At 48.1% G+C, this 26,198-nt stretch overlaps 1 protein-coding gene across 1 annotated transcript in view; it reads left to right on the top strand.

Annotated features, from left to right (window-relative positions):
• dnah12 (dynein, axonemal, heavy chain 12) overlaps nt 1–26,198 on the top strand; it is a 136,509-nt gene that overhangs the window by 86,364 nt on the left and 23,947 nt on the right. Inside the window, exons 51-59 of the mRNA XM_055647536.1 lie at nt 1,694–1,783; nt 5,083–5,223; nt 8,256–8,497; nt 10,499–10,646; nt 13,980–14,125; nt 18,757–18,971; nt 19,348–19,540; nt 22,667–22,859; nt 24,893–25,065. Of these exons, the coding sequence (XP_055503511.1) occupies nt 1,694–1,783; nt 5,083–5,223; nt 8,256–8,497; nt 10,499–10,646; nt 13,980–14,125; nt 18,757–18,971; nt 19,348–19,540; nt 22,667–22,859; nt 24,893–25,065 (1,541 nt within the window). The remainder of the gene's footprint in view (nt 1–1,693; nt 1,784–5,082; nt 5,224–8,255; nt 8,498–10,498; nt 10,647–13,979; nt 14,126–18,756; nt 18,972–19,347; nt 19,541–22,666; nt 22,860–24,892; nt 25,066–26,198) is intronic.

Raw genomic sequence — 26,198 nt, 5'->3', positions numbered from 1 at the left:
TAAGTACATACATCACTACATACATGTAGCCCTCTCTCAGAGGACGTCAAGAAAGGCTTGGGAGTAGAGATGAGTTTTAAGTCTCGACTTAAAGGAGTCGATGGAGGGGGCAGTTCGTTCTGATGGGAAGAGGGACGCTGCTGTTCCACAGTCTAGGAGCTGCAACCGCAAAGGCACAGTCGATCGCCCCTGAGCTTATGCCTAGACCGCGGGATGTTCAGTAACCCCAAGTCGACCGATCTGAGGGACCTGGAGGTGGTGTGGTGGGTGAGCAGACTTTTGATGTAGGTGGGGGCAAACCCGTTGAGGGATTTGTAGACATAGAGGAGGGTCTTGAAATGTATACGGAACCACACAGGGAGCCAGTGGAGAGAGGCAGTAAAGCAGTCACACGCATGTGTAGCACGGTGGCGCAGGGGCAGGGTTGTTGCCTCAGAGACCCTGGTTCAGTCCTGACTACGGGTGCTGTCTGTACGGAGTTTGCACATTTCCCCCTGTGACCTGCGTGGGTTTTCTTGCACGTTCCAAAGACGTGCAGGTTTGCAGGTTAATTGGCTTCTGTAAATTGTCCCGTGTGTGTCAGATGTGAAACGGCGGTGAGATAGAACCAGTGTACGGGGTGATCGCTGGTTGTTGCGGCCACACTGATCTGCAGGGCCTAATTCTGTGCTGTATCTCGAAACTAAACTAAACTAAACATGAGGACTTTTGTGCCGGGGAGGGTGAGTGATGTCCTGAAGCCAACTTTTTTGGAACCAATGGAATGACTAAAGATTCCCTTATCCTGTATCTGTACACTGTAAATGGCTCGATTGTAATCATGTATTGTCTTTCCTCTGACTGGATAGCACTCCAGAACCAGGGGCCAAAGATTAAGAATAAGGAGTAAGCCATTTAGAACGGAGACGAGGAAACACTTTTTCTCACAGAGAGTGAATGAATGTATGAATGAATGAATTAATGCATGTATGAATGAATGAATGAATGAATAATTGAATGACTGAATGATGATTGAATGACTGAATGATGATTGAATGACTGAATGATGAACGAATGAATGATTGATGAATGAATGAATGAATGACTGAATGAATGAAAACTTTATTGTCATTCAGATATACACCTAGACACAGTGCACCTTGAACGAAATTTCATTGCATTTGACTCTCCAAAATCAGGTAATAGTAAAAAGTGCTAGGTGCGTCGATAAAAATGCCTCATGTGCATGGTTCTGTAAAATCAATATATATAAAAAGTTTTTAAAAAGTGTCGATATTTAAAATGTTCTAGCCTCGGTTTTGTTGATTGTGGTGAGTTTGTGGAATTCTCTGCCTCAGAGGGTGGTGGAGGCAGGTTCTCTGGATGCTTTCAAGAGAGAGCTAGATAGGGCTCTTAAAAATAGTGGAGTCAGGGGATATGGGGAGAAGGCAGGAACGGGGTACTGATTGGGGATGATCAGCCATGATCACATTGAATGGCGGTGCTGGCTCGAATGGCCGAATGGCCTACTCCTGCCCCTATTGTCTATAGTCTATTGCCGAACACAAGCTTTTCACTGTACCTCGGTACACGTGACAATAAACTAAACTGAACTTCATGTGTTTTATCCAGTGCCATTCTAGTTGGCAGTATTGTGATCATGTGTGATCATCTTTTTGATCAATACTATGTTGTTATTTGATTTATTTTCAAGATTTTTGACTATTGGGGACCAAGTAAGAAGTTGCTGGGTGATATGAATTTCCTCCGGGATTTGAGGGAATATGACAAGGATAACATTCCGGTAAGTTCTCTGCGATTTTGCCCCTCCCATTCCTGAGCACACTTAACCATCATGAGACATGTGCCGGGAGGAACTGCAGATGCTGGTTTAAACCGAACGTAGACACAAAATGCTGGAGTAACTCAGCGGGACAAGCAGGCAGCGTCTCTGGAGAGAAGGAACGGGTGACGTTTCGGGTCGAGATTCATCATCGGACAAAGAAAAGAAGAAACATAGAAACATAGAAATTAGGTGCAGGAGTAGAGGCCATTCGGCCCTTCGAGCCTGCACCGCCATTCAACATGATCATGGCTGACCATCCAACTCAGTATCCCGTACCTGCCTTCTCTCCCTACCCCCTTACCCCCTTGGCCACAAGGGCCACATCTAACTCCCTCTTAAATATAGCCAATGAACTGGCCTCAACTACCCTCTGTGGCAGAGAGTTCCAGAGATTCACCACTCTCTGCGTGAAAAAAAAAGTTCTCCTCATCTCGGTTTTAAAGGATTTCCCCTTTATCCTTAAGCTGTGACCCCTTGTCCTGGACTTCCCTAACATCGGGAACAATCGTCCTGCATCTAGCCTGTCCAACCCCTTAAGAATTTTGTAAGTTTCTATAAGATCCCCTCTTAATCTTCTAAATTCTAGAGAGTATAAACCAAGTCTATCCAGTCTTTCTTCATAAGACAGTCCTGACATCCCAGGAATCAGTCTGGTGAACCGTCTCTGCACTCCCTCTATGGCAATAATGTCCTTCCTCAGATTTGGAGACCAAAACTGTACGCAATACTCCAGGTGTGGTCTCACCAAGACCCTGTACAACTGCAGTAGAACCTCTCTGCTCCTATACTCAAATTCTTTTGCAATGAAAGCTAACATACCATTCGCTTTCTTTACTGCCTGCTGCACCTGCATGCCTACCTTCAATGACTGGTGTACCATGACACCCAGGTCTCGTTGCATCTCCCCCTTTCCCAATCGGCCACCATTTAGATAATAGTCTGCTTTCCTATTTTTGCCACCAAAATGGATAACATCACATTTATCCACATATTTCTGCAGAAGAAAGAATCTGAAGGAGGGTCTCGACCTGAAACGTCACCCGTCCCTTCTCTCCAGAGACGCTGCCTGCCTGTCCCGCTGAGTTACTCCAGCATTTTGTGTCCAGCATGAGATATGATTGTACTCTGTGATATTTTGGCTGTAGATATGAGCTGATATATTGTGATCTGTCAGAGTTATCCAGTCGACAGTTAAAAGGGTAAAGGGCCTGTCCCACTGCCGAGACCTCACTGGCAAGTTTAGAAGAGTTTAGGAGAGTTTGAAAAAATGTGGTGTTGAAGACTTCCTTCGACTATGTTGAAGACCAACTTCGACTAGCTATGGGAAAATTGGACACCGAATAGTGGAGAGTGAAGCCAATCTCCTTCGACCTCTCTTTGACTATACTAACACTATCTACGACTACCTTCGACTACCCTCGATTACCTACGAATAACATGCCGACCTACTACGACCTACATCGACTGAACCTACGAATAATAAAAGTATCGAATATTTTTTCCATGGTGACCTTTTTTTACTCGCGGGCATTTTTCGACATGTTGAAAAGTACGCCGCGACCTAGCTGAGGCCTCGAGTACACGGGGACTACTCTCGAGCATGAAGGAGAGTTACAAAGACCTCCTAGGACCTCGTGTCGACCATGCTGCGAGTATGTCGAGGGCAAACTTGTGGATTAGGTTGCCCAAGTAGGACAGCCCCTTTATGAAGGGTGTGAATGCCAAGGACTCGAGGACCTTCACTATTAGGTGGGAGGGGCAGAGATTAAAGGGGATGTGCAGGGCAGGTTTTTTCACACAGAGGGGGGTGGGTGCCTGGAACACGCTGCCAGGGGTGGGGGTGGAGGCAGATACGACCGTGGTTTTTAAGGGGCTTTTAGACAGGCACGTGGATATGCAGGGAATGGAGGGATATGGATCGCGTGCAGGCAGAGGGGATTAGTTTAAGCTGGCATCGTGTTCAGCACGGACATTGTGGACTGTCTTGTTGTACGGAAACATTTATGAACTTTGATATATTAAATTTTATCTGCATCATTTTATTCTGTAACTCAGTCCTGAGGAGCAAGAGATTGCTCAATTATTTAGCCTCTACAACTGCAGTAAAATAGCATTGTTGTTATTTATTGTTGAGGAAGAACAATGAGGTGGACACCCAAATGGCAGAGGAATGAATGAACTAGCGGCAGGAGTAACATAATTTTGCAGGGGAAATAAATTCCTGCTCAAAGTGCTTTTAATTGGGTAATTAATGATTTAGATGAGGGGATTGGGGGGTAACATTCGCAAATTTGCAGATGACACAAAGCTGGGTGGCAGTGTGAACTGTGAGGAGGATGCTATGAGAATGCAGGGTGACTTGGACAGGTTGGGTGAGTGGGCAGATGCATGGCAGATGCAGTTTAATGTGGATAAATGTGAGGTTATCCACTTTGGTGGCAAAAACAGGAAGGCAGATTGTTATCTAAATGGTGTCAAGTTAGGAAAAGGGGAAGTACAACGAGATCTGGGGGTCCTTGTGCATCAGTCACTGAAGGTAAGCATGCAGGTACAGCAGGCAGTGAAGAAAGCTAATGGCATGTTGGCCTTTATAACAAGAGGAGTTGAGTATAGGAGCAAAAAGGTCCTTCGGCAGTTGTACAGGGCCCTAGTGAGACCACACCTGGAGTATTGTGTGCAGTTTTGATCCCCGAATTTGAGGAAAGACATTCTTGCTATTGAGGGAGTGCAGCGTAGGTTTACAAGGTTAATTCTCGGGATGGCGGGACTGTCATGCAGCTGGGCTTGTACACTCTGGAGTTTAGAAGGATGTGAGGGGATCTTATTGAAACATATAAGATTATTAAGGGCTTGGACACGCTAGAGGCAGGAAACATGTTCCCGATGTTGGGGGAGTCCAGAACCAGGGGCCACAATTTAACAATAAGGAGTAAGCCATTTAGAATGGAGATGAGGAAAAACCTTTTCACACAGAGAGTGGTGAGTCTGTGGAATTCTCTGCCTCAGAGGGCGGTGGAGGCCGGTTCTCTGGATGCTTTCAAGAGAGAGCTAGATAGGGCTCTTAAAGATAGCGGAGTCAGGGGATATGGGGAGAAGGCAGGAACGGGGTACTGATTGGGGATGATCAGCCATGATCGTAGTGAATGGCGGTGCTGGCTCGAAGGGCCGAATGGCCTACTCCTGCACCTATTGTCTATTGTCAAAACTTGCGTTCTGCCTGGCTTACATTACATTCACCATCCTAATTCCACCCGCAGGTCGCAGTCATGCAAAAGATACGTACGGAATACCTCACCAATCCCGACTTCGATCCGCAGAAAGTGGTGAAAGCTTCATCCGCAGCGGAAGGTCTGTGCAAATGGATCCTCGCCATGGAGGTGTACGACCGCGTGGCCAAGGTATTGTCCTCGCCCTTCTGCAGTGAAACACCGTTAGCTTTAGTCATCGTTGGCAAAATTAATAATGCAAAGATAAATATCTGGATTGTAGGTAGACAAACATGCCGGTGAAACTCAACGGGTGAGGCGGCATTTATGGAGAGAAGGAATATTCCTTCGCTCCATAGATGCTGCTGCACCCGCTGAGTTTTTCCAGCATTTTTGTCTACCTAAGCAATAAAATTAATTATTTTGCTATTTTTCAGACTGAAGAAGGGTCTCGACCCGAAACCTCACCAATTCCTTCTCTCCATAGATGCTGCCTCACCCGCTGAGTTCCTCCAGCATTTTTGTCTACCTTCGATGTTTTACCAAAACCTCACGGGCTAATTTTACAGTGTATATGTGCCATATTCTAAAACAAAGTGCAATGGTTTGGTGACTTTGTACGTTGTTCCCCTTCAAAATGAATCCAGAGTCTATCTTGCAGGAAGATTGTTCCCGATGTTAGGGAAGTCCAGGACAAGGGGTCACAGCTTAAGGATAAAGGGGAAATCCTTTAAAACCGAGATGAGAAGAACTTTTTTCACGCAGAGAGTGGTGAATCTCTGGAACTCTCTGCCACAGAGGGTAGTTGAGGCCAGTTCATTGGCTATATTTAAGAGGGAGTTAGATGTGGCCCTTGTGGCTAAGGGGATCAGGGGGTATGGAGAGAAGGCAGGTACGGGATACTGAGTTGGATGATCAGCCGTGATCATATTGAATGGCGGTGCAGGCTCGAAGGGCCGAATGGCCTACTCCTGCACCTAATTTCTATGTTTCTATGTTTCTATCTTGTTTAAGAAGGAACTGCAGATGCTGGAAAATCGAAGGTAGACAAAAAGGCTGGAGAAACTCAGCGGGTGAGGCATTTATGGAGCGAAGGAATAGGTGACGTTTCGGGTCGAGACTCTTCTTCAGACTGAAGGAATAGGTGACGTTTCGGGTCGAGACCCAAAGGGTCTCGACCCAAAACGTCGCCTATTCCTTCGCTCCACAGTAGCTGCCTCACCCGCTGAGTTCCTCCAGCATTTTTGTCTACCTTCGATTTTTTCCAGCATCTGCAGTTCCTTCTTATAAATATCTGGATTGTAATCATTTCACTGACTGGATAACACACAAACATCTTTTTTCACTACAGTAACATTAACCCTCGGCACACATGACAATAATAAACACATCTAAACTAAATATCATTGAACAGTTATTGGCTTCCCTCACAGTGGGAAACATTGATTCTGTGTGTGGGGGAAGTTGATGTTAAATTCTATCGTGTATTATGTTATTTTTATTCGTATGGCTGTATGGTAATTCAAATTTCATTGTACCAATTGGTGCATGTGTCAATAAATGTCAACTTGAACTTGAACTAATCTAAATATCATAGAATATAGAAGAGTACAGCACAGGAACAGGCCCTTCGGCCCACCAAGTCCGTGCCGAACATGATATAAAGTAAAACTGATCTCCTCTGTCTGTGCATGATCTGCATCCCTCCATTCCCTGCATATCCACCACGTGCCTATCTACAAGTCTCTTGAACATCGCGATCACATCTGCCTCCACCACCACCCCTGGCAGAGGGTTCCAGGCACCCACCGCCCTCTGTGTACCACACATCTCCGTTAAACTTCCTCCGTCTCACTGTGTAATTGTGCCCTCCGTGGATCATCACCTTGTGGTGGTGGAGAAGCGTGTGTGGACCTGAGATCCTGAGAGCGATGCCGTCTGGAGCTACGCTCCTGGTAGGGCCACCCATGGCGGTAAGGTCGAGGGGGAGGTCTCTGACAAAGAGCCAATCCAACCAAGACCTCGACGGTGGAACAGGCGGAGGACGATGGCTGACCTTAGTGGAGCTAACGTCACAACGGCTGGGAAGGCGGATGAAGGCTGCGGCAGAAAAAGGTCTCCGGTCGGTCGTCTTGGACTCCATGCCACTGGATACTGACCCAGATCTGTCAAGGACCGTGGGGTGGCTGTCTGTGCACCAGTCTCCCCACGTTAAACAAAGTCACGGGGCACAGACAGGCGTCCTCCAACCCTGGAGACACCCGTGGTCAGCCATGACTGAAGGGGGCCTGAGAAAGAAGTGTTTAGTCATTACCAACTTGGGGAAAAGGTTCTGGCTGTCAGGAGTTAAGTCTGGCTGTCTAAATGTTTTACTGACATTTGTTACGAAACGCAACAATGCAATTATTAATTGCAGCATTTTTGCACAGTTTTAGCAAATATCCATTGTAATAATGGCAATTTATGCTAATCCGCTTTCTGTAAATTGGATAGCTCCAAATGATCACATTTCTAATTCTTCAACATGGCTCATGAATATCTCGGCATAAATTCTGCTGCCATGTGTTGATTAATCAACTCGGTTTTCTCAGCAGACAATAGAATACGCACGAGAGTTCTCTCGTTAATCTCTTGGTAGCAAATTTAAATTCATTACTTCATACCATTGTGTTATTCCACTCTAAGAACTCTAAATGTACCTGATCATGAGGCCATAAGTGATAGCAGCCGAATTAGGCCATTCGGCCCATCAAGTCTATTCCACCATTCAATCATGGCTGATCTATCTCTCCCTCCTAACCCCATTCTCCTGCCTTCTCCCCATAACCCCTCACACCCAGATGTTAAAAATAAGGAACTGCAGATGCTGATTAATACACAAAAGGGCACAGAGTGCTGGAGTAACTCAGCGGGTCAGGCAGCATCTCTGGAGAAGAAGGTTTGGGTTGGGACCCTTCATCTGACTCGGGTGACATTTCGGGTCGAGACCCTTCTTCAGACGGGGGTTACACCAGAACTTTGTGAAACGTCACCTATCCGTGTTCTCCACAGATGCTGCCTGACCCGCTGAGTTACTCCAGCACTCTGTGAAACGTCACCTATCCATGTTCTCCACAGATGCTGCCTGACCCGCTGAGTTACTCCAGCACTCTGTGTCCTTTTTGAAAACTGCAGACGATATTCTGATTGGAAATGAGAGTTGATTTGTGACGTTATCCTTTCAGGTCGTTGCCCCGAAGAAGGCTCGTTTAAATGAGGCGCAACGATCCTTGGCCGAGACCATGGAGATTCTGAACCAGAAGCGAGCGGAACTCAAGGACGTGGAAGACCACCTGGCGGACCTGAAGAAGACCTTTCAGGACAAGACTGAGGAGAAAGCGCAGCTGGAGTTTCAGGTGGACTTGTGTGCCAAGAAGTTGGAGAGAGCTGCAAAACTCATTGGAGGATTAGGTGGAGAAAAGTCAAGGTTAGGTCATAGAGTGATACAGTGTGGAAACAGGCCAGCGTGCCCACACCGGCCAACGTCCCCGCTACACTAGTCCCACCTGCCCGCGCTTGGTCCATATCCCTCTAAACCTGTCCTATCCATGTACCTGTCTAAATGTTTCTTAAACGTGTTAATGGGGTGTAAGATTGCAACCTTCACATGGTCCACCCTGTTTCGACTAATGCAATCAACTAGACGTGCACAAACAGAAGATCAAATAGAACAAGTTGTCCTACAACTTTAAGCTGTGCACGCCACACGAAATAAGTTTCAAACAAGAGGACATGACTTCAGAATTAAGGGACAGAAGTTTAGGGGTAATATGAGGGGGAACTTCTTTACTCAGAGAGTGGTAGCGGTGTGGAATGAGCTTCCAGTGGAAGTGGTGGAGGCAGGTTCATTGGTATCATTTAAAAATAAATTGGATAGGCATATGGATGAGATGGGAATGGAGGGTTATGGTATGAGTGTAGGCAGGTGGGACTAAGGGTAAAAAAAATGTGTTCGGCACGGACTTGTAGGGCCGAGATGGCCTGTTTCCGTGCTGTAATTGTTACATGGTTATATGGAAAGAAGAAGAAGAAACGTGTTAATAGTTCAATAATACCTCTCAGGTTCTTATTAAACCTTTCCCCCCTCACCCTAAACCTTTGGCCTCTGCTGCGACTGAGGGGTAAGCCATTTAGAACGGAGATGAGGAAACACCCTTTCACTCTGTGGAATTCTCTGCCTCAGAGGGCGGTGGAGGCCGGTTCTCTGGATACTTTCAAGAGAGAGCTAGATAGGGCTCTTAAAGATAGCGGAGTCAGGGGATACGGGGAGAAGGCAGGAACAGGGTACTGATTGGGGATGATCAGCCACGATCACATTGAATGACGGTGCTGGCTTGAAGGGCCGAATGGCCTACTCCTGCACCTATTGTCTATTGTCTACTGCTTCTCGATTCCCCTAATTGGTGTTTCCCTTCTCCTTCTCGTGTCCATCTTGTTACAAACGTTGGCCTCGCTGCCATCGTCCGCCCGGAAAAGGACGCACACCTCCGGCGGCAATCAGTGGAAGCCATCGCTTGTGGCAGTAGATGATGGTGGTAACAGAATTAGCTCAGGATACTTCCAGTCTCCAGCCCCGCGATGTGGATGCTTCTGCTATGGGGCTTAATAGGTGTTAAAAGAGGCACGTTCCCTCATGATGTAGGCTTAAGGTTGTAGTGAGGGTCATTTACCCTTTATCCAACCAGTATATTCTCATATCCAACAACAGCAAGGTCTTGTTGGTTTCACAAACTATCTTCACTTCCTCATAGAGTGATACTGCATGGAAACAGGCCCTTGGGCACAACTAGCCCACACTGGCCAACGTGACCCTGCTACACTAGTCCCACCTGCCTGCGCTTGGTACATATCCCTCCAAACCTATCCTGTCCTATCCATGTACCTGAATAACAGTTCCTTAAATGTTGGGATAGTCCCAGCCTCAACCACCTCCTCTGGCAGCTTGTTCCGTACACCCACCACCCTCTGTGTTATATATATATATATATATATACTAGACCAAGTGCAGACCCGTTGGGTCTGCTCCCCAATGGTGTGATTCCACCCAATATTCCACCATGCACCCGTCTCCTCCAATGGAACTGAAGCCGTTGCCAAATGTAAGTTTCCAGCACTCCCCTGCCTCCCTCAATTGCACCTCCCCTGCCTGCTGCAGCAGTGAAAAGTTCAGTGTTCCTGTCTTGCAACTTTGTTTCGAAGTGTGTTGGAAGCTGATAGGAAGGAGCAGCCGTCAACGAATCAAAAGGCAGGAAGGGATCCGTACTGCAGGCGGACGGACGGATTTGAGTTTTATATATTAATAGATAGATAGATATATGTTGCTGAGTTGCTAATATTTCACTTGCCACTTCGACTATTGGTGTGGAAGTTGCCACCTGGTTCGTTGACTCTATGCGTGGTCTGTTACTGCAGCCGTGTTTTCCTGCAGGTGGTCAAAGGCAGCCGACGATCTCCAGCTGGTCTACGACAACCTGACTGGCGATATATTGGTGTCAGCAGGTGTGATCGCCTACCTGGGCGCATTCACTGCAGCCTTCCGTCACGAATGCATCATTGATTGGACCAATATTTGCAAGGTACTCCCACGCATTTTATCACGCAGCTCTTCTGGAAACCATCAACTGAAATATATATATATACATACACAGATTTTGCCAACAATTGGGATGTCGTTTTGTATTTTCATAAATTCATAAGTGATAGGAGCAGAATTGGGCCATTCAGCCCATCAAATGTACTCGACCATTCAATCGTGGCTGATCTATCTCTCTTCCTAACCCCATTCTCCTGCCTTCACCCCGTAAGCTCTGACACCCGTATTTATCAATTTCTGCCTTAAATATATCCACTGACTTGGCCTCCACAGCTTTCTGTGACAAAGAATTCCACAGATTCACCACCCTCTGACCACAAAAACCTCACCTCCTTCCTAAAAGAACGTCCTTTTATTCTGTGGCTGTGACCTCTGGCCCTAGACTCTCCCACCAGTGGAAACATCCTCTCCACATCCACTCTATCCAGGACTTTCATTATTCTGTAAGTTTCAATGAGGTCCTCCATCATCCTTCTAAACTCCAGCGAGTAGAGGCCCAGTGCCGTCAAACGCTCATCGTATGCTAACCCACACATTCCTGGGATCATTCTCACAAACCATCTTTGTCGATTTTCGCTGTTCATTTATTAATCTTCACTGACTGTCGTTCCACTGGCTAACATGACCCGAAACGTCACCTATTCCCCCGCTCCATAGATGCTGCCTCACCCGCTGAGTTTCTCCGGCACTTTTGTCTAATTTCATTTATCATCGTTACTTTTTTACATATCTTTCATTCATTGTTCTTTGTCTCTCTACATCACCGTCTATATCTCTCGTTTCCCCCTCCCCTGACTCTCAGTCTGAAGAAGGGTCTCAACCCGAAACGTCACCCATTCCCTTCTCTCCAGAGATGCTGCCTGTCCCGCTGAGTTACTCCGGCACTTTGTGTCTATCTCCGGTTTAAACCAGCACCTGCTGTTCCTTCCTTCACAAGTGGCTAAGCCTTGAGGAGCTTAACCACTTCTATGGCCGCTTCGACAGGGACAATCTAGAGACAGCCATCAAGGGCTCAGTGCCTGTGCTGCGCAGCTGACAGACGTCTGGACTGACATCTTCAACCTGGCACTTGCCCAAGCAGTTGTCCCCACTTGCCTTAAAGCCACCTCCATCGTGCCAGTGCCAAAACACTCCACTGCGGCAGGCCTCAACGACTTCCGCCCAGTTGCACTTACCCCCATCATCACCAAGTGCTTCGAGAGGCTGGTCCTGGCACACCTCAAAAGCTGCCTACCCCCCACACTGGATCCCTATCAGTTTGCCTACCGCAAGAACAGGAGTACGGAGGATGCCATCTCAACGGCACTTCACTCCGCCCTCTCCCACCTTGACAACAGAGACACTTATGTAAGAACGCTGTTCATCGATTACAGCTCAGCATTCAACACCATTATTCCATCAAAACTGATCACCAAACTCGGTAACCTGGGCATCGACCCCTCCCTCTGCAACTGGATACTGGACTTTCTAACCAACAGACCCCAGTCTGTGAGGTTAGACAAGCACACCTCTTCAACCCTCACCCTGAACACCGGCGTTCCTCAGGGCTGTGTGCTGAGCCCCCTCCTCTACTCCCTCTTCACCTATGACTGCACACCTGTACATGGTACTAACACCATCATCAAGTATGCAGATGATACAACGGTGATTGGCCTCATCAGCAACAACGATGAGCTGGCCTACAGGGAGGAGGTCCAGCACTTAGCAGCATGGTGCGCTGACAACAACCTGGCCCTTAACTCCAAGAAGACCAAGGAGCTCATTGTAGACTTCAGGAAGTCCAGAGATGACACGCACACCCCCATCCACATTAATGGGACGGAGGTGGAACGTGTTTCTAGCTTCAGGTTCCTGGGAGTCAACATCTCCGATGACCTCTCTTGGACCCACAATACCTCTACTCTGATCAAGAAGGCTCATCAGCGTCTCTTCTTCCTGAGGAGACTGAAGAAGGTCCATCTGTCTCCTCAGATCCTGGTGAACTTCTACCGCTGCACCATCGAGAGCATCCTTACCAACTGCATCACAGTATGGTATGGCAACTGCTCTGTCTCCGACCGGAAGGCACTGCAGAGGGTGGTGAAAATTGCCCAACGCATCACCGGTTCCACGCTCCCCTCCATTGAGTCTGTCCAAAGCAAGCGCTGTCTGCGGAGGGCGCTCAGCATCGCCAAGGACTGCTCTCACCCCAACCATGGACTGTTTACCCTCCTACCATCCGGGAGGCGCTACAGGTCTCTCCGTTGCCGAACCAGCAGGTCAAGGAACAGCTTCTTCCCGGCAGCTGTCACTCTACTAAACAACGTACCCCGGTGACTGCCAATCACCCCCCCCCCCCCCCGGACACTTATTATTTATTTTTTTTATTCAAATCGTTTGCTATGTCGCTCTTCAAGGGAGATGCTAAATGCATTTCGTTGTCTCTGTACTGTACACTGACAATGACAATTAAAATTGAATCTGAATCTGAATCTGAATCTGAAGTGTCTTTTACATGCCTTGTATCCACAGCTTTATTGATACAATGCAATAGAACTGTATTTATCCCAGGAGGGAAATTGGTCTGCCAACCATCCTAAAAACACAAGATTCTCGAGACATGGCATTAAAGTGATGAGTGGAAAGGCTTCAAGATTCAAGATTCAAGGGAGTTTATTGGACAATTAAATTCTTGCTTTGCTTCAGCACAACAGAACATAGTAGGCATGGATACAGAACAGATCAGTGTGTCCATATACCATTGTATAAATATATACACACATGAATAAATAAACTGATGAAGTGCAAATAACAGATAATGGGCTAATAATGTTCAGAGTTTTGTCCGAGCCAAGTTTAATAGCCTGATGGCTGTGGGGAAGTGGTTATTCCTGAACCTGGTCGTTGCAGTTGGCTTGGGGGATGAGCAAAGATTGGGGAGGAGGAGGGGGAGGGGGAGGGGAGGGGGAGAAGGGAGGGGGAAGGGAGGGAAAAGCGAGGGGGAAGGGGAGGGGGAGGGAGAGAGAAGGGGAGGGGGAAGTGAGGGGGGGGAGGGAGGGAGAAGGGAGGGGGAAAGCGAGGGGGAGGGGGGGAAGGAGGGGGAAGCGAGGGGGAAGCGTTGGGGGAAGGGGGAGGGGGAAGGGGAGGGGGAAGGGGAGGGGAAGGGAGGGAGTCAGTCTCAGTCTCCATCTACCCCACGACAGTAGGGGGATGAATTGTAAACCACAGGGAAGAGGGATCTCCTTCTCTCACTATAGTTTCCTTTACACGATTTGTATTTGTTATTTGCCCTGCATGCCCTTCACTGACGGACACTGTTTTTTCTCTCTGCTCACAGTCTAAAAACATCCCGTCTTCAGGTGAATTTTCCCTGAGCAAGACCCTGGGCGACCCGATTATAATACGGGCCTGGAACATCGCTGGGTTACCCACGGACAGCTTCTCGATCGATAACGGAGTGATTGTTAGTAACTCCAGGCGGTGGTGAGTATTAATGTTAATAACTCCAGGTGGTAGTGAGTATTAATGTTAGTAACTCCAGGTGGTGGTGAGTATTAATGTTAGTAATTCCAGGTGGTGGTGAGTATTAATGTTAGTAATTCCAGGTGGTGGTGAGTATTAATGTTAGTAACTCCAGGCAGTGGTGAGTATTAATGTTAGTAATTCCAGGTGGTGGTGAGTATTAATGTTAGTAATTCCAGGTGGTAGTGAGTATTAATGTTAGTAATTCCAGGTGGTGGTGAGTATTAATGTTAGTAATTCCAGGTGGTGGTGAGTATTATTGTTAGTAACTCCAGGCAGTGGTGAGTATTAATGTTAGTAATTCCAGGTGGTGGTGAGTATTAATGTTAGTAATTCCAGGTGGTAGTGAGTATTAATGTTAGTAATTCCAGGCAGTGGTGAGTATTAATGTTAGTAATTCAAGGCGGTGGTGAGTACTAACTGCACAACACAGACTGTAGAACACTAACATGGGCACGTGGCTGGCCAGCCTCTCTCTGGCTGCTGAATGATACCAGGCTACTTTCTCTCTCCAGTTTCAGTTCAGTTTAGTTTATTGTCACGTGTACCGAGGTACAGTGAAAAGCTTTTGTTACGTGCTAACCAGTCAGCGGAAAGATAATACATGATTGCAATTGAGCCATTCACAGTGAACAGATACATGATGAGGGAATAATGCTTAGTGCAAGGTAAAGCCAGCAAAGTCCGATCAAGGATAGTCCGAGGGTCACCAATGAGGTAGATAGTAGTTCAGCACCGCTCTCTGGTTGTGGTAGGATGGTTCAGTTGCCTGATAACAGCTGGGAAGAAACTGTCCCTGAATCTAGAGGTGTGCTTTTTCACACACCTGTACCTCTTGCCTGAGGGGAGAGGGGAGAAGAGGGAGTGGCCGGGGTGAGACATGTCTGTGATGATGCTGCTGGCCTTGCCGAGGCAGCGTGAGGTGTAGATGGAGTCAGTGGAAGGGAGGTTGGTTTGTGTGATGGTCTGGGCGGGTCATGGGTGGAGCTGTTCACAAACGGTGGTCTGATGCGTCCCGATAAAATACTTTCTTTGCTCTTCTGGTGAGTCTCATTGTCCGTAACTCATTCATCTAGCCCACACAACAATAACCTGTTTCCTAAATCATCGTGACTTTTTTCCATATCTTTCATTTTCTACATCTCGCTACATCACGTCTATATCTCTCGTTTCCCTTTCCCCCCGACTCTGAGACTGAAGAAGGGTCTCGACCTGAAACGTCACCTGTTCCTTCTCTCTAGAGATGCTGTCTGACCCGCTGAGTTACTCCAGTATTCTGTGTCTAGTTTCTCTTTTGTGATCTGGTTTACAATCGAGTGCCGACTATCGAAACTAGGAACGAGTTGTTGGTTTTTGTCTTTGGCCGTTAATATCAATAATTGGTTATTAATATTAGCAATCAGCAATTAGAGCGGCACGGTGGCGCAGCGGTAGAGTTGCTGCCTCACAGCGCCAGAGACCCAGGTTCGATCCCGACTACGGGTGCTGTCTGTACGGAGTTTGTACGTTCTCCCCGTGACTTGCATGGGGTTTTCTCTAAGATCTTCGGTTTCCTCCCACACTCCAAAGACGTGCCTGTAGGTTTGCAGGTTAATTGGCTTGGTGTAGGTGTAACTTGTGCAGGATACTGATAATGCGTGGTGATTGTTGGTCGGTGCAGATTCAGTGGGCCGAATGGCCCGTTTCTGCCCTGTATGTCTAAACTCTTTCTAAACTAAACAAATTGCTGACAGAATGTCACCAGAAGGTGGCAACTCTTTCAGGCTGGTCTCACCTGGGGCTCTGCAGAGAGTAGTGCGTTCGGCCGAACGCACTATGGGAACTTCACTCACCCCCCTGCAGGAACTATACAACAGGAGGTGCAACTCCAGAGCAAACAAAATCATGAGAGACCTCTTCCACCCCTGCAACAGACTGTTCCAGCTGCTACGGTCATGCAAACGCCTCTGCTGCCATGCGGTGAGAACGGAGAGGTTGAGAAGGAGTTTCTTCCCAGAGGCCATTCGGACTGTAAACGCCTATCTCACCAGGGACTAACTCTACAGAACGTTTTTCCTTCTATTATTTATTATGTAAAAGAATATGTGTGTTATGTTTGTGTTTATAATTTGTTTGGTTGTTTTGTTGTTTGTCTTTTGCACAAAAGTCCACGAGCATTGACACTTTCATTTCACTGCACATCTCGTATGTGTATGTGACAAATAAACTTGACTTGACTTGACTTGACCAGGGTGGCTCAGTGGCGCAGCGGGTGGAGCTGCTGCCACCAACATGTCACCTCTTGCATGTAGACTGGTTATGGATAACTAAGTTGAACTTCACATCGTTACAGTTCCACATTCTGCGTCTTCATGTGTAAAATGCCACAAGGCAGATTGAGACCAGTGAACCATGAGTTGATTCAAGTGGTAAAGAAAGCTTTTGGTATGCTGGCCTTTATAAATCAGAGCATTGAGTATAGAAGCTGGGATATAATGTTAAAATTGTACAAGGCATTGGTGAGGCCAATTCTGGAGTATGGTGTACAATTTTGGTCGCCCAATTATAGGAAGGATGTCAACAAAATAGAGAGAGTACAGAGGAGATTTACTAGAATGTTGCCTGGGTTTCAACAACTAAGTTACAGAGAAGTTGTGAAGTCTATGAAGGGGACTATGGTGAAGTCCTCCACCATAGTCCCCTTGCCCAAAAAAACCAACATCTCCAGCCTCAACGACTACCGGCCAGTCGCACTCACACCAGTGGTGATGAAGTGTTTTGAAAAACTGGTCCGGGGTCATATCACATCACTTCTGCCCCGAAGCTTTGACCCCCACCAGTTTGCGTACAGAGCAAATAGATCCACAGAGGACGCTGTAGCCACAGCTCTCCATGCTGCACTGTCTCACCTGGAGCAGCAGGGGAGCTACGTGCGGATGCTCTTTGTGGACTACAGCTCTGCTTTTAATACCATCCTTCCCCACAAACTGGTGGACAAACTGGGGGACTTGGGACTTCCACACTCCACCTGTACGTGGATAAATAGCTTCCTGTCGGGTCGCAGCCAGAGAGTCAGAGTGGGCCATCACACATCCACGGCCCTCAGCCTCAGTACCGGCTCTCCACAGGGCTGCGTACTGAGCCCCCTGCTCTACACCATCTACACACATGACTGCACCCCCGCCCACCACAGCAACACCATTGTCAAATTTGCGGATGACACTACAGTGGTGGGACTCATCTCCGGGGGGGACGAGTACGCCTACCGGGATGAGGTGGAGCAGCTGACAGTGTGGTGCGAAGAAAATAACCTGCTCCTCAACACCTTAAAGACAAAGGAAGTAATAATAGACTTCAGGAAGAACAAAACGGACATGGTACCATTGACTATCAGAGGGGACTGTGTAGAGAGGGTGGTGGATTTCCGCTTCTTGGGAATCCATATTGAGGAGGACCTGACGTGGAGCGTGAACACCACTGCGCTGCTGAAAAAGGTCCAGCAGAGACTGCACTTCCTGAGGGTGCTCAGGAAGAACACATCACTCAGAGACTGCTGCTGTCCTTTTATCGGTGCTCCATTGAGAGCATACTAACATACTGTGTATGCGTGTGGTACACCAGCTGCACAGCGGCTCAGAGGAAAGCGCTCCAGAGGGCCATTGACAACGCCCAGAGGATTGTCGGCTGCCCTCTCCTTACCTTGGAGGACTTACACAGTTCCCGCTGCACCAAAAAAACCCAGAATATCATAAAGGACATTTCCCACCCCGGACACTCCCTGTTTGAACTGTTGCCGTCAGGCAGACGGTACAGATCTACAAGGACAAGGACAAACAGACTCAAAAACAGTTTTTACCCCACTGCTATAAAGGCACTAAATGTAGCCGCCAAGGAACGCAGGGGCGATACAGACTAAGGGACTGTGGTAACTGTGAAATCGACAGAAGGATGGAGGGTTGGGTGTGCATGCGTGCTGTGTTCGTGATATTTATTTAGTTGTTTATCTTTATTATTTTACCGTGTATGTATCGTTAGCTTTTAGAAATGTTTGAATGCTGCACTGACTGGCTGACATTTTAAATTTTGTTGTACATGGTCCATGTTACAATGACAATAAAGAAACTATTCTATTCTAGAAAGGTTGAATAAGTTAGGTCTTTATTCTCTGGAGCGCAGTAGGTTAAGGGGGGACTTGATAGAGGTCTTTAAAATGATGAGAGGGATAGACAGAGTTGACGTGGACAAGCTTTTCCCTTTGAGAATAGGGAAGATTCAAACAAGAGGCCATGACTTCAGAATTAAGGGACAGAAGTTTAGGGGTAATATGAGGGGGAACTTCTTTACTCAGAGAGTGGTAGTGGTGTGGAATGAGCTTCCAGTGGAAGTGGTGGAGGCAGGTTCGTTGGTATCATCTAAAAATAAATTGGATAGGCATATGGATGAGAAGGGAATGGAGGGTTATGGTATGAGTGCAGGCAGGTGGGACTAAGGGAAAAAACGTTGTCGGCACCGACTTGTAGGGCCGAGATGGCCTGTTTCCGTGCTGTAATTGTTATATGGTTATATGGTTATAAGTTGGAGAGGATGAATAATAATATTGCTGCTTTCTTCAGGCCGTTGATGATTGACCCACAAGGACAAGCCAATAAGTGGGTGAGGAACTCGGAGCGGGATAACAAGCTGAGTATCATCAAGCTGACCGACCTGGACTACATGCGCACACTGGAGAACTGCATGCAGTTCGGCACGCCGCTCCTCCTGGAGAACGTGGCCGAGGAACTGGACCCATCACTAGAGCCCCTCCTGCTCAAACAGACCTTTAAACAAGGTAGATGCACACCGACCCCTCCTGTATCTGCACAACGTATCACCCCCCACTCACCTGTATCCACCTTTTAAACAAGGTATCACTCCCCCCCTCACCTGTATCCACACAAGGTATCACCCCCCCTCACCTGTATCCACCCTTTAAACAAGGTATCAGCCCCCTCTCCCCTGTATCCACACAAGGTATCACCCCCCCCTCACCTGTATCCCCCCTTTAAACAAGGTATCAACTGATTCCCTTCCCCCCCCCCCACATTGTTGGCGTACCTGCACGATTTGCATCGCACCACTCTCTGTGTTAGTCCGTTCCACCATCTTTGTCCTCTTTGGTAACGAGGTACCTAATGAGTTCCCCGCCGATGTATTTATTTTTCCAGCGGGCGTGGATTGCATTAAGCTCGGGGATGCCATCATGGAGTATTCGGTGGATTTCCGCCTCTATATCACCACCAAGCTGAGGAACCCGCACTACCTGCCGGAACTGGCGACAAAGGTGTCTCTGCTCAATTTCATGATCACCCCCGAGGGTCTGGAGGACCAGTTGTTGGGGATTGTTGTCGCTAAGGAGAGGTAAGCGAAGCCTTTCGCAGAGTACGCTCCTCCCAAAGTTTTAATTCATCTTCTCACTTCATCAAAGCAGCCAGACGCAGCGGGTAGAGTTGCTGCCTCACAGTGCCAGAGACCCGGGTTCCATCCCGACCACGGGTGCTGTCTGTACGGAGTTTGCACGTTCCCCCCGTGTTGTGAGATAAATGAAACTTTCACTACTTGTAATTAACTTAACTTTATTTAAGCTTTAAGCAACTTATTTCTGCAATACACAAACTCAGAAACGTCTGGCAAACATGGCTGATTCTGCAGGCTTTTCCCGCCCGAAATACTTTGCACATGCGCACACTCCCGAAATGTCCCGCGCATGCGCACACACTAGAAGAGCTCCGCACATGCGCACATGCGCCCACTTCACCCCGTGACCCGTGTGGGTTTTTCTCCGGGAGCTCCGGTTTCCTCCCACGTTCCAAAGACGTGCAGGTTTGTAGGTTAATTGGCCCCAGTAGAATTGCCGCTGGTGTGTCGGATAGTGTTGGGGTGCGGGGATCGCTGGTCGGCACGGACCCGGTGGGCCGAAGGGCCTGTTGCCACGTGTGTCCCTGTAAACTAAAAACCTGCTACCGAGCCATCACCCAGTCACAGAGTCATGCAGCACGGAAACAGGCCCTTCAGCCCAACTTGCCCATACTGACCCAACTGAACTGGCCCCACAGAGTGTGCAAACTCCACACAGACAGCACCCAAGGATAGAATCTAACCTGGGTCTCTGGCGTTGTGAGACAGCAGCTCTACCCGCTGCTCCACCCTGCCGCCCTCGTTTGAACTTCTGGTTCACATTAGGCGCATGTCCATTTAGGGGGCTTGCCTATTCAACCGATTGCCGAAATATCTCTTAAACGTACAAAGAAATAGCCTGTGATAATACTTCTCGGTGTTAGATTTGAGGTGAGATAGTAAGTAGAGTCAGGTGACACTGCTTCAAGCCGAACAAAAGACCATTGACAACACATCTGGCAGCTCCACCCACCAGAGGTTGAGGGGGAGACCCAATAGAACAGCATAAAACAATAAAACACACAGATAGAAACATAGAAACATAGACAATAGGTGCAGGGGGAGGCCATTCGGCCCTTCGAGCCAGCACCGCCATTCATTGTGATCATGGCTGATCGTCCCCTATCAATAACCCGTGCCTGCCTTCTCCCCATATCCCTTGACTCCACTAGCCCCTAGAGCTCTATCTAACTCGCTATTAATTTAGCTCTCTTAAATCCATCCAGTGACTTGGCCTCCACTGGCCTCTGTGGCAGGGAATTCCACAAATCCACAACTCTCTGGGTGAAAAAGTTTTTTCTCACCTCAGTCTTAAATGACCTCCCCTTTATTCTAAAATAGGGTGGACACAACCTTTTCACCCAGGGTGGAAAAATCAAATACTAGGCGGTCAAATACTAGGTTTTGGGCGAGAGGGGCACGTGGATATGCAGGGAATGGAGGGAGGTGGATCACCTGCAGGCAGATAAGAGTTGATCCGACATCATGTTCGGCACAGACATTGTGGGCTGAAGGGCCTGTTCTCGTGCTGGACTGTTCTATGTTCCATGTTCTAACGGGACGTAGAGAAGATTTACGAGGATGTTGCCGGGACTCGAGGGTGTGAGCTATCGGGAGAGGTTGAGTAGGCTGGGTCTCTATTCCTTGGAGCGCAGGAGGATGAGGGGAGATCTTATATAGAGATGTACAAAATCATGAGAGGACTAGATCGGGTAGATGCACAGAGTCTCTTGCCCAGAGTAGGGGAATCGAGGACCAGAGGACATAGGTTCAAGGTGAAGGGGAGAAGATTTAGTAGGAACCTGAGGGGCAACTTTTTCCAACAAGGGTGGTTGGTATATGGACCAAGCTGCCGGAGGAGGTAGTTGAGGCTGGAACTATCGCAATGTTTAAGAAACATTTAGACAGGTACATGGATAGGACAGGTTTGGAGGGATATGGACCAAACGCAGGCAGGTGGGACCAGTGTAGAAGGGATATTGTTGACTATATTTTCTCCATGTTCTATATGTTCTAACATCTATGCCCTATAAGCCAAATAAGTAATTAATTGTCTATTAATTTATTTAATTTCTCTATGTGGTGACATGGACATGCACATATTCGATTTTGAGTCGTATACTTGCAAGAGAGAGGGCTCTTAAAGATAGCGGAGTCAGGGGATATGGGGAGAAGGCAGGAACGGGGTACTGATTGGGGATGATCAGCCATGATCACATTGAATGGCGGGGAAGGGCCGAATGGCCTACTCCTGCACCTATTGTCTATTGTCGATCACTTTTGCAAGCAGTGTTTAACCACAAAGGTGACTGATTATCCAAATACTATTTTGCCTGTACATGGCGCAGTATTATACACTTCTAGCTGGTTCTTTATGCAGTTTGCAAAGCTGCTTTTGATAAAGTGCATTGATTTTATTTGAAGATCGACACCAAAAGCTGGAGTTTGGTCAGGCAGCATCTCTGGAGAATAAAGGAATAGGTGACGTTTCGGGCCGAGACCCTTCTTCAGACAGAAAGTCAGTGGAAAGGGATATAGAGAGAGATATAGAGAGAGATAGAATAAATGATTGAGAGATATTTGAAGGTAGACAAAAATGCTGGAGAAACTCAGTGGGTGAGGCAGCATCTATGGAGCGAAGGAAATAGGCAACGTTTTGGGCCGAAACCCGAAAGGGTTTCGGCCCGAAACGTTGCCTATTTCCCAAGGGATTCGGTCCAAAATGTTGCCTATTTCCCAAGGGATTCGGTCCGAAACGTTGCCTATTTCCCAAGAGATTCACCCCGAAACGTTGCCTATTTCCCAAGGGATTCGGTCCAAAACGTTGCCTATTTCCCAAGGGATTCGGTCCAAAACGTTGCCTATTTCCCAAGGGATTCGGTCCGAAATGTTGCCTATTTCCCAAGAGATTCACCCCGAAATGTTTATTGTCTATTGTCTATTGTCTATGTCTGTTCCAATATTCCAAAAGTTCAGAAGAGTTGTACTGAGTGTTGTTGAGGAGGGAGGTGTGGAATCTTCACGTTGGTGCTGGAGTCGCTGAGGCTTTTAAGTGGTTTAACGTCCAGTCCCTCACCTCCCCTGCCCCAGGCCTGAGCTGGAGCACGAGCGGAACGCCTTGATCGTCCAGTCTGCGTCCAACAAAAAGCAGCTGAAGGAGATCGAGGATAAAATCCTGGAGACCCTCGAGGGGTCGGAGGGGAACATTCTGGAAGACGAGAGCGCCATTAAAATCCTCGACTCCGCCAAAATCATGTCCAACGAGATCTCCAAGAAGCAGCAAGTAAGAAACACCAAAGAGAGGCACCAAGTGCTGGAGTAACTCAGCGCGGGCGGGTGGGCAGGCAGGCAGCATCCCTGGAGAGAAGGAATGGGTGACATCTCAGGTCGAGACCCTTCTTCAAACTGATGGAGGGTCGCGACCCCAAACGTCACCCGTTCCTTCTCTCCAGAGATGCTGCCTGTCAATAGACAATAGCCAAAAGATGCAGGAGGAGGCCATTCAGCCCTTCGAGCCAGCACCGCCATTCAATGTGATCATGGCTGATCACCCCCAATCAGTACCCCGTTCCTGCCTTCTCCACATATCCACTGACTCTGCTATCTTTAAGAGCCCTATCTAGCTCTCTCTTGAAAGCATCCAGAGAACCGGCCTCCACCGCCTCTGGGGCAGAGAATTCCAAAGACTCACCACTCTCTGTGAGAAAAAGTGTTTCCTCGTCTTCGTTCTAAATGGCTTACTCCTTATTCTTAAACTGTGTGGCCCCTGGCTCTGGACTCCCCCAACATCGGGAACATGTTTCCTGCCTCTAGCGTGTCCAAACCCTTAACAATCTTATATGTTCCAATGAGATGCCCTCTCATCCTTCTAAACTCCAGTGAATACAAGCTGAGTGTCCCGCTGAGTTACTGCAGCATTTTGTGTAGCGGACCTTCGGTCTAAACCAACACCTGCAGTTCCTTCCTGCACTCTCCACAGTGCAGTTTCCTCCAGCACTTTGTGTTTTCCTCAACATTCCAGCATCTGCAGTTCCTCGTGTCTCCATTTTTTTCCTGATAGTCACTCTTGAATTTTTATTTCCAGAAAGCAATTTGCTTTGTGGATTCTGCGTTGATCAGCGCTGAGCCGTGACCGACTTTGGGATGAGTTTTTCACAGCGGTTCAGGGTTGGACAACCGCAGTACATTAAAACATTTAATCTTTACTTAACTACGCTGATAAATTGCTGCCTTTCTTTTTGATTAAGAGCTGAATCAGGCCATTCGGCCCATCAAGTCTACCCTGCCATTCAATCATGGCTAGTCCACCTCTCCCTCCCAGCCCCATTCTCCTGCCTTCTCCCCATGACCCCTGACACCCCTGACACCCGTACTAATCAAGAATCTGTCCATCGCTGACCAGTGATCCCCGCACACTATCACTATCCTACACACACTAGGTACAATTTACAATTTTACCAAAGCCAATTAGCCGACAAACCTGTACATCTTTGGAGTGTGGGAGGAAACCGGAGCACCCGTAGAAAACCCACAGGGAGAACATACAAGCTCCGTACAGACAGCGCCCGTAGTCAGGGTCGAAACCGGGTCTCTGGCGCTGTGAGGCAGCAACCCTACCGCTGCGCCAGCGTGCCACCCTCTATGCTACACTACACAATACTATACCATGGTGTGCTATACCATGCTACACTATATTATAACAATGCTATGCTATACCATACCATGCCAGGCTATACCATGCTATGCTGTGCTATATATACTATGCTATGCCATGCTATATATACTATGCCATGCCATGCTATACTATACCATGCCAGGCTTTGCCATGCTATACTATGCTATGCCATGCTATACTATACCATGCCAGGCTATACCATGCTATATATACTATGCTATGCCATGCTATACTATACCATGCCAGGCTATGCCATGCTATATATACTATGCCATGCTATACCATGCTAGGCTATACCATGCCAGCCAGGCTATGCCATGCTATACTATACCATGCCAGGCTATGCCATGCTATACTATACCATGCCAGGCTATACTATGCTATGCCATGCTATATATACTATGCTATGCCATGCTATACTATACCATGCCAGGCTATACCATGCTATATATACCATGCCAGGCTATGCCATGCTATACTATACCATGCCAGGCTATGCCATGCTATATATATGCCAGGCTATACCATGCTATACTATACCATGCCAGGCTATACCATGGTATGCCATGCTATATATACCATGCCAGGCTATGCCATGCCATTACCTTTGTTGGCGGTGTAACATTTGTCGTCTGTGCCAGGTGGCGGAGAGGACGGAGCTGAAGATTGCGGAGTCACGTGAGGGATACCGCCCCATCGCCAAGCACTCTGCCATCCTGTTCTTCAGCATCGCTGACCTGGCCAACATTGACCCCATGTACCAGTACTCCCTCAGCTGGTTCGTCAACCTGTACGTCAACTCCATCCACGACAGGTGCGTTCATCACCGTAGCAGGACCATCGATGCTTTCACTGGGAGAATCACGATGGGGTCCCAGACCTCCGTCACCACAGGAACAGCTTGGTGGTCGCAACACGGGGGGGGGATAGGGTGGCGGTGGTGCCCATGTGGCACTGGGGTGGTCCGGGCAGCACGGTGGCTGTAATGATTCATCTCTCCCTCTCTCCCTCTCTCCCTCTCCTTGGTGAAACTCTTGTCTCGCCCCAAAGATGAAGCTGGAACTCTCATGGTAGAAGCATGCATTTACATGATAATGTTATCACTAAGAACACCAGGTGACTATGTGTCAAGCTAGCTGTCCTGCTTGCTAGCATTATGGCATGAGTTATGTTCCCTATGGAACAAGGGGAATTCTGTGGAATTCTCTGCCTCAGAGGGCGGTGGAGGCAGGTTCTCTGGAAACTTTCAAGAGAGAGCTAGATAGGGCTCTTAAAGATAGCGGAGTCAGGGGATATGGGGAGAAGGCAGAAACAGGGTACTGATTTGGGTTGATCAACCATGATCAGATTGAATTGCGGTGCTGGCTCGAAGGGCCGAATGGCCTCCTCCTGCACCTATTGCCTATTGTCCATCAGACACCGAGCTAGTCTCGGATGTCTCTGGGAAAGCACAGCGTATCTCCGTGACCTCGGTGGTGTCCTGGTGATCTACTGGTCTCTGGATTGGCCCAAGCATTTACTTGTTTCCCCCAGCAAGGTTCCATATACAGTGCTGGCATCTCCATTCCAGCTCACAGTCTGTTGAACCATAATGGGCCTGTCCCACTTACGCAAGGTGCGACTCTTTGGGCGACTGAGGAGACGACTCACGACCGTACAGGCGACATGTCGCGCGCGGGGTGAAGCCTGTACGGGCGTGAGTAGTTGCCCAAAGAGTCGTACCTTGTTCTGGTCGCCGCTGGATTTTCAACACGTTGAACATTTCACGACCTATGACGGGTGCCGGCAGTCGCCGGATAAAGTGGCGTAAGTGGGACAGCCCCGTTACGTTACAGCGGCGCAACGGGTAGAACCGCTGCCTCACAGCGCCAGAGACCCGGGTTGCTTCGTGGCAGCTGGTGCTGTCCATGTGGAGTTTGCATGTTCTCCCAGGACATCCATAACATA

Source organism: Leucoraja erinacea, chromosome 16 (genome assembly GCF_028641065.1).
Source record: "Leucoraja erinacea ecotype New England chromosome 16, Leri_hhj_1, whole genome shotgun sequence".
Classification (NCBI taxonomy): domain Eukaryota; kingdom Metazoa; phylum Chordata; class Chondrichthyes; order Rajiformes; family Rajidae; genus Leucoraja; species Leucoraja erinaceus.
Note: the sequence above shows the minus strand (reverse complement) of the source record. Positions and strands in the feature narration are given on the sequence as shown.